Below are 9417 nucleotides of genomic sequence, written 5' to 3' on the forward strand. Positions count from 1 at the left end.
TAAATGAAACAAAGTAGATCAAATCAGAAATAACAGGAAAATGTCTTAATACCTATGCACTCACATGCGAAATGTGATGGCGTTTGTTTAACAGCTGCAAAAATGATATGGGTTTTTTAGTATGGAAAAGGTTTTGAGCAAAAAAAATAAAAAAAAAAACCATTGAGGAATATGAATATCCCAGAAGTAATGGCTAAAAAAAATTACCCTTAAATGGAAGTTTCATGGGAAATTTTGTGATTTGAGGTTGAAGTGTTAAAAAAAAATCATTTTTTAAAATAATTCTACTTCAGTTCTTCTGTCAGCTCAATGTAGTTATATTACCATTAACAAAAACTAATAAAAAAAAACTAAGAAAACTGAGAAACAACTTCAACTAAACACGTTATTATGACTTCAAAAGTAAGTAAAATATATCACAAATAGGTACAAATGAATTTTCACTTTAGGTTTTGATACATGGTATAAAACTGGAATCCTTTTCAACCCACCAACAATTTCCAAAAGACTGAATTGTCATCTAGGGGGTTTTGACTTTTAAGTGACTTTCCTTAAAAGAGAGGGAAACCTCCAGGCACATGAATTTGCATATCTTGCTTTTTTAATTAAAAACAAATGAGCAATCAACCCAAAGCAGTTTTGTTGTTTCTTTTTTTTGTGTGTGTGTGTGACATAGCAAATCAATTCAAAAGGATCAAGTGTAAACTTACAACAATATAGTACACCATTCTGACATTTCTTTTAACGTGGGGGGCTGACATGAAAAATCATTTTCATATGAATTATTTATGCAATTATCCATATTCACAACTATATACATTCATGTCAAATTCAAAGCAATTGAAGCCATGAGCTCTGAAACAAAAAAAAAGACATTCATAAAAATAAAATAGATAGATATACTCCAAATTAAACTATATAATTTTCTTTAAAAATAGAGTTGAAGAGAGGACCTTTACAATGACATGAAGATTAAATGAAGATAGCTTCATTTTCAACATAGGCACATCGTTTGTTAATATCTGAGGCTTTAAAGCGACAGGAAGTTTTCCTGGCAGACATTTAGAAACCCACCCCAACTGAGGCTCAGCAGCGGCACCAAATGTAGCCAGTGCTCCATGCTAGTACTCATGTAAACAAACATAGTGAGGACTAAAGGATCACTTCAACCTTCTTTTCTATTATAACACCACCACCGACCACGCCATCATTAGAGCCTCCTTCAGGAAGATAAAGATGAATTTCTTTGCGTTAGATGCTTCTCTTTCAAACAATAATGATTCTTTGGCATAAATAACCATTTGTCTCAATTCCTTTCCCACTAAAATGAAATCAAACTGAACAAAAAATCTGAATACCCGTCAAGAACAAAAAATACTACTAAGATATTTAATTTAAAAAACAGAAATGTTTGGCTACAGGGCAAAAAAAAAAAAAAAGACATTTAGATAAACATTGGTTAGAACTAAGAACAGCCTTTACCTGACCTTCAAAACGGCAACAAATCTTTCTATTAGCCAATCAAACGCTTCACTCGAAATTCACCCAATAATGTCCCTGTAATAATAATAAATAGATATTTTAAAGCAACACAACTTCCATAACCGTATCCATGTCACCACAGTTAAAATACTGGTGAGTCTCAATAGATCAATGAAGATTATGATTATCAATTCCTGCACCTTAAGACCATCCACTAAACCCACAATTCTCTGTCGATCAACCGATCAAACAGAATGTCTCCAACTGCAATAATATTACAGAATACACCAACCGATATGTCACTAACAGTAATGGACATCATGGTTTAGTCCAGTGTTGCATGCAGCACAACATAAAGTGATATTTCTGTACATAATGCTCTATATTTCCTGGTGGTATGCAGCATAAGTGAGTTGAGAATCTGGGACATGATAATGTAAGACAAGCGCTGACATTCCTTTTACTAGGACGTGTTATAACTTTGCTAACTTACCCACAATCAGTTGCCAGATCACTTTGAGCTGCACTTGTAAGGCAAACAGCGACTTCTGGACTCACATGGCACGTCAAACTTGTTTTTTTTTTTTTTTACCTACTCACAAACATCAGCTGACATTTGTCTAGAAGCATGTGGTTTTCGAGTGTAACTGCTAGCTGCTAGTACTGAACAAACATCAGCTCAGGCTCCACTGAGGGTGAACAGAGAGAAGGCCCCACGGTTTCGGATAGATATCGATATATTCGTCGTAAGTCTCAGGCCACTTTGAAGGATGAGACTGCGCCGGCAGCTTCGTATTTTTAGGCAATCCAGGGAGAGTGTGTGAGGCAGGGAAAAAGGTGACCTGCTTTCACTTTGATCGATTGTCTTGCCCACAGTGGCTTCTCCGAAAAAGAAAACGAAGGAATGGAGAAAAAAAACTTATGTGCATATGGGTGAAAAAACTAATTTGGCATAGCCCACTAAACTCGCATGGTTAAAGCGGAGGTAAAGTGAAACGCCCCCCCCCCATCTTTGCCTAAACCAGATGAGAAATAACGATTATTAAGAGACATGAGATTGCCGTGCCCCCCACTTTATGATTAAACAGCACAGGGGTGGGTTTTCTGGAAGACGATATGTGGCCCGCTCCTGCCACAGCCGTCGAGCGCAGAAGGCCATTCCCTTGGGCCTTTGGCAAGTTTCCCTTCTCTCATCTCGATCTCTCTTTCATCCCTCTTTCACGGGGACAGGTTGAGCAGCTTAGTGGATTTATTTGGGTAATTAATGGCCAGGCTGATGGCTGCGATGTTCTTCAGCGCCTGTGCAATAAAACAGGGAGAGAACGATATAAAGAAAAGTGAATGAGTACAGCAGGAGAAAGAAAGAGGAAGGCAACAATGGCAGAAAAAAGTCAGAGAGAGGAAGAGAGAGAGAAAAACCATTAAGCAAAACATTGTGGGTAATTTATAAAACCGTTTCACACACCTGTGGCCCTCAAAGCTCAGCAAAAAACACCCACACACAATTATCACACTTCAAATATGTCACCGTTCGACCCATTTAAAAACTTTCTTGGCACAAAAAGGCTATTTTGTTAACAACATCAAACCACTTGTTTGGATATTACAAGCATGTTTTTATTCGAGCTGAAAAGGTGCTCGGGATAAGATAAATGCAGAGCATTAATCCCGTCCCACACAACACAATGTGTTCCTTGTGCCGGAGATGAGGCTGCGCCACACCAAACACAATAATGGGGTTAATGACTAAATGCAATAGAGTTGCCCACAGCCCACACACAAACACACTCTCTCTCACACACATGTATATGGATGATGGGAACTCGTACGCCTCGTGCGAGAATCGACACAGGTGTTTTTATCAATATGCTTTCTGATGTTCAGCTGTTTTAGCATAATATTTGGTGAGAGCTGTCATGTGATGAGGAGCGCAAATATTTATTTCACCAAGGGCAATTTAGTCACTAATGCTGTTATCTATCTACAGTATGTGAACAAAGGTCAAACACTTTTACTATTAGAGAAGTGTCAAGTGTAGAGAAGTATTTTCCCAAATCGCATGTATTAATTTGTAGTAAAACGAATGTTCCTGCTAAAGAAGCAACATGAAAAAAAACAAAGAAATGGGAATGCTACTGTACAGTAATAATAAAACACACTCATTAATTTTTCATCAAGTAGCCATACTGTACAATGACTGTCAGTCATCAGGGTTTGCTAATAAAACAAGCTCATTAACACACCATGAGACATTAGAGGACCATTATAACTCATCAGCATATAGTGGGACATAGCCGTCCATTTGACAAACATTCACCTCTCCACTGTGCTGTGGTTTCCTGTCCTTCCTGTAAATTAGCAGCTTTATGGCTCTGCCACATCTCATTTTAAGCAGTGAACCATCACCACTGAAAACCTTTTGTGGCTCCTGGTATATAATGTGTACTCATTTGAACATGGCTGCAGCAGTTTATTGTCTTAATATCGTGTGTCATCTTTGACGGAATAACCCTTACTAGCTGTATACCAAAGTCTACCGTCCTTCTCCTCCCTTATGTCAAATTATTCATCGGTATACATTGATTACAAATATAACAGCATGATATGTCAATTAATCAAATTCCATAAAATGGCCTATCTCTGGTACCATTCATTTTTACTGCCTTTTTTTAAACAATGAATTGCACTAAATGAACAAGTTAAACGGACAGGTCATATTTATTTAATGTTTACGTAAACCTGTTACTTTACTGTTACAAATGTGGTGTTTATGGCATAGCTTCTCAGACATGCTCATGACTGTTCATAAAGCCTGGTCTGAACTTGGAAAAAAAAAGGCTGTTTAGTATTTTCATTTACTTGCATTCTTACATTGCCAGCAGCTTCAAATTACTAAATGACTCTCTTATTAAAGATCCATTTATTGAATTTATTGTTAAATAGGAATTTCATTGATCATCTGAATCACTGATGACTGTTTCGTTCCATTATACTTGAGCTTTTCTTTGTATTGTAATCATATTTTAGCTTGTACTTTTTTGTTGTCCGCCCTTGATTTAAACACTGAAGGATACTAAATTGTCAAATAAAACTAAATATATAAGAACACTACAGGGACTGTGGTAGTCTTACCTGTGCAGTGCGCACTACTAGCTGTTCATTGGTAGTGAGAGCAAGAAGGTACTCCTGCAGAATGTCCTGCTCCTGATGGACAAATGAAAAGACACGTGACAGCTTTAGTGTTCAACATGAATATGACACATTTAGACCCTTTAAAGGTCACCGATATAGAAAACAAGCAATCTGATGATAGGTCAGTTGAATTCAAGGCCAGTTAGACTACACTGTTATTCACCAGACTGGCTCTCGCTCCTGTAGCTCAACATGAGCTGTTAATCTGGGGTTTGGAACAGCACCACGCTGTTGATGACATAACTCTGAATCAAACCAGACACCATCTAAATCAGCCCTGCTTTCTAATTTCCTGAGGTAGGAGTATTTGCACTGTTCCAGGTATTTCACATTGATCATGTTTAAGAGTCCAGAGGCTCCAAGTAAGTATTTCTGTGTTATGCAGAGACTGTCTCTGTACAATACAATCTCTGGAGAACTTTTGAGGGAGTATGGTGGAACCTACAAAACGTAAAGCCCATTTAAACATGTTATGTGAAGTAGGCAGAGCAACTTGGTGCACTGTTTAAGAAAAAGTATTGTGGGTATATGGATCTATTTCTCACTATTAACTAGTTGCTTATTAGCATGCCTATTATTAACATATTGGCTGTTTATTAGTACTTATAAAAGCACATATTCTGCCTGATTATATTCTACATCTCTAATCCTGATAAAACCTAAACTTAACAACTATTTGACTAATTATTTATAAGCAGCAAATTAGGAGTTTATTGAGGCAAAACTCGTAGTTAATGGTTTGTTATTTTATAATATAATATTTTATAATGGTTTGTTGTCGTATTGTGTTGTTACACCCTGAGAAATCAGTGAACAATGAACATTCATATCAAGGTAAACTTTCTATTGTGACAATTTGTACAGTATAAGCAGCACACATCAAGGTTGACAAGGCTAATGCATACTGATGCCCAGATTGGCAAGAATCAGCCATTCCCTGTTGCAATATGTTCATGAACTGCAGATGGCACACTAGTCTAGAAAAGTGAATGCTAATGACAAATGGGAAATTGAACAAGTACAGCACCAAAGATGTGCAACTGTTGTTAAACATTTGAAAGGAAGTTTGCACATAGATGTCAATTTTTATTTTGCTGTCCTTCCTTATTTTGCTCATACTGGTTGAAATGCACTACTAAAAGGAAAGAGGCTGCAAATAAACAAATTGTGTGAATAAATTACATGATATACTGCAGACTACTCAAAAGTTTGGGGTCAGTAAGATAAAAAAAAAAAAAAAGAAATAAACACTTTTAATCAGCAAGGACACATTAAATTTATCAAAAGTTTCCAAAAGTGACACATTTATAATGTTACACAAGATTTCCATTTAAAAAATGTTTTTAATACTTTTTATTCATCAACGTTTCCACAAAAATATTAAGCAGCACAACTGTTTGTCAGCATTGAAAACATATTCAACATATTAAAATGATTTCTGAAGGATCATGTGACACAGAACACTTGAGTAATCCTGCTAAAAATCCCGTTTTACCATCACCAGCAGGAATTACATTTTAAAATATAATAGATACAGCTATTTTAAATTATAATAATATTTTACAACACTTATTTCACACACACACAGTATACATATATGCATGTACTGTACATACTGTATATGTGTGTGTGTGTTTGAGTAATAATTAGCCATTTTGCAAGAACTTATAACTTGCTTTGCTACAAATGTCTCTTTTCACTAAGCAGTGATGGGAGAAAGTGACATACTTACATGACATTACATTTAAGTAAAGTGTTGTTTTTTAAACACTTAAAAATGCATCCAGCTCAGTTTTGATTACTTTAGATGAAGGAGTTATGACTGGAGTGTCAACAATGCTTTGGGTTAACAGAAGCTGGTCAGACTAGACTGCACTCCACTTCTACACCAAAACGAACAACATCTAGACGTCTCAAAACACTTCTTAACAACTTTCTGTAGACTGTGGAGAGGCTGCAGCTTTTGTCATGTCAGAACACTTTTGAAACCACTTCCTCTGTGAAGGAGGGGCTTTTATCATCCTGCAGAAATGAGTATACTACACTACAGGAGTGTAGTATACAGACTTCTTATCTGTTTTTTCTTCTTTCCGTCTCATTTCCGACTCAAACGCTGCAACAGCTGAGCAATGGCATGCTGAGACTCTCTTGCAAATGCGTGCCGACAATCTCCCATTAGATCAGCGTTCTGACCCCACTGTCTAGCGCTGCCTTGCTGAAAATAAACAATGGATCGGTCATGATCATCTGGCTGCTGAGAGGTCTGAAATCTTTATGGTCAGTTCTGAGAAGTGCAGTGGCTGTGGGAGAGATTAAATCTCTTCATAATGAGGCCAAACAGTGCTGAGCATCTACTGGTGCAACCACTCAACACTCTCACAAAACCCTCACTTCATCCATTTGCCTGTCAGTCCTTGAGACTAATGCTCACTTAAACATTTCCCATTCAAACACACACACAAACCACTTTATATTCGTGTCCAACTTGGCTGTTAAAGGATTATGGCTCAAGGATGAAAGAGTATTGTCATAAAAACTTTCCTCCCATTTACAGGCTCAAAGAAAGAGCCATTTACTCAGGCCTGATAGTCGAGGTTTTACACGACATAGCTATTTATAAAAATATATGCATCACGTACTGTGTATGTTCCTCTGAACACTGTATGTGACTATATCTGTCCTTGAAGAATATTTTGGCTTTCTTTGAATACAAGGAGATGTGTTAGTGCCCTCTAGTGCCTGGTTTTTGGAAACACGAATTCACAAATTTGTTTGCATTATATAACAAAACATCAAACGAAGTGTACTTTATTTTTTAAATATGGCAAAACACACTTTTTTTACAAAAAAAGTTTGTGTCACTTTGTGGCTGTCAAACGTTAAGATCTGTGGTTACTCTGCTATGACGCTTGAGAGAAACTGACTACACACACATCCACTTTAAAATGACATTGGAACCAGTTGTTTAAAAGTCACTGCAAAAACAGCTAAACAAATTAAATGACTGATTTTTGCAACTGTACATTCACAAGAAAATACAAAAGAGTTGGACAAAGAAAGACTGAAATAGAAAACTCTATGTTGGCTTTCATACATTGTTTAAGTGGGCCCTGCACCAAACTTCATAAAGTGCGTTTGTCAAAAATGGATTTTGGACCGTTTTTAATTTTTGCACAGATCCAAGCATACAGATTATCTAGGAGATCCAGTTAAACTTAGTGTAAGCTGAGGATCCTCCATTGGTAAACAGGACCAGCGTTACGAAATCCTAATAATTTATCATTCTGAAGTCTTGCGGACTCGCATGCTACATCATGTAAACTTAGTCCTTAAAGGGATAGTTCACCCAAAAATTCGATGTTTATCTGCTTACCCCCAGGGCATCCAAGATGCAGGTGACTTTGTTTCTTCAGTAGAACACAAACGGAGATTTTTAACTCAAACCGTTGCAGTCTGTCAGTCCTATAATGTCAGTGGATGGGAATCACGGCTTTGAGAGTCATAAAACATACACAAATAAAACCAAATTAAACCCTGCAGCTCGTGATGATACATTGATGTGTAAAAACACAAAACGATCAGTCTGAGCAAGAAACTGAACAGTATTTATATTGTTTTTTACCTCTGATTTTTACCGCAATGTCTTAACTGCCCTGAGTGCATTCGCGTCTTCTTCTTCAGCTGGCATGAGGCGTCTTCTTCTTGCTTTATGGCGGATCGCAGACATATAAGTGCATTACCGCCACCTATCTCTCAAATGGACCATTGACACTCTTATCTACAATCTCAATTGGGAGTGTCAATGGTCCATTTGAGAGATAGGTGGCGGTAATGCACTTATAAGTCTTACTTAGACTTGTAAGGTTTAACATTAGCATGCTTAAAGGTCCACGTGGCCCATAAAAACTAACCGCACTTTGCATCAGGCATCTGATCTCAGTCAGTGTACCACAGTCTCACTTTCAGCCACACTCCTTGAGGCAAGAAAAGAGCAGTGCTCGAATCCCTCTGGATTCAGGGGCCAATTGTCTGACCATGTATATTTGGCAAACTAAAGATTAACACTTTAACAAGATAAACATTAATCCCTTGCTGCAAAATAAATACAATATTCAATTCATAATGTGAGAGCTTTTTGATTTGGAGAAGAATTTAGAGATTTTTGTGAGCTGTCAGTGTCTTTCAACATGTATTTTCTTTAAAAAGGGCACCTCTAAATCTTTTTTTTTTCACTGTTGAGGAAATGTACAAGGTGTTTAGTGATTCATCTGGATATGAGTAAATCATATGAGTGGAAGACTCGCTTTAGTGGAGTTCCCCTGACAGACACTCACACAAACCCTGATGTGCTGATGTGAGAATTAAGTCTGACATTAAACACGAGTTTTTCACAGAGTCCAGTTTTTCACATATCATCACATTTTTGTGACAGCACAAAATAATTATTGGATGCCTCCCAGAATTCTGGGTTTATTTTGTCAATTTACCTTAAGTAAATGCATCTAAAATGATTGTTTTTTTGTTTTTTTTATCATCGCCATATGAAGAACAGAGCAATTCACATCTGTTATGCAGGCATATGCATAATCCTAAACACATACCAAAATAAATGATCAAATAAAGATTAAGAATCAAAAATGCACAGACATGATGCATCTTAAATGAAACTATAAATTACTATTGATTTCAACACCTCTTGGCTTATGAATGAAAACATAATGGTCCACAGAGAGAAAAAAAAAA

At 36.8% G+C, this 9417-nt stretch overlaps 1 protein-coding gene across 1 annotated transcript in view; it reads right to left on the bottom strand.

Annotated features, from left to right (window-relative positions):
- Positions 1–630: 630 nt before the first annotated feature.
- LOC107598082 (zinc finger ZZ-type and EF-hand domain-containing protein 1-like) overlaps positions 631–9417 on the bottom strand; it is a 51088-nt gene continuing 42301 nt past the window's right edge. Inside the window, exons 50-51 of the mRNA XM_016289350.1 lie at positions 4615–4686; positions 631–2781 (exon numbers count right to left, since the gene is read on the bottom strand). Coding sequence (XP_016144836.1) covers positions 2701–2781; positions 4615–4686 — 153 coding nt within the window. The 3' untranslated portion in view covers positions 631–2700. The remainder of the gene's footprint in view (positions 2782–4614; positions 4687–9417) is intronic.

This window comes from Sinocyclocheilus grahami, unplaced genomic scaffold (assembly GCF_001515645.1).
Source record: "Sinocyclocheilus grahami isolate Dianchi unplaced genomic scaffold, SAMN03320097.WGS_v1.1 scaffold12.1, whole genome shotgun sequence".
In the NCBI taxonomy this organism is placed as follows: Eukaryota; Metazoa; Chordata; class Actinopteri; order Cypriniformes; family Cyprinidae; genus Sinocyclocheilus; species Sinocyclocheilus grahami.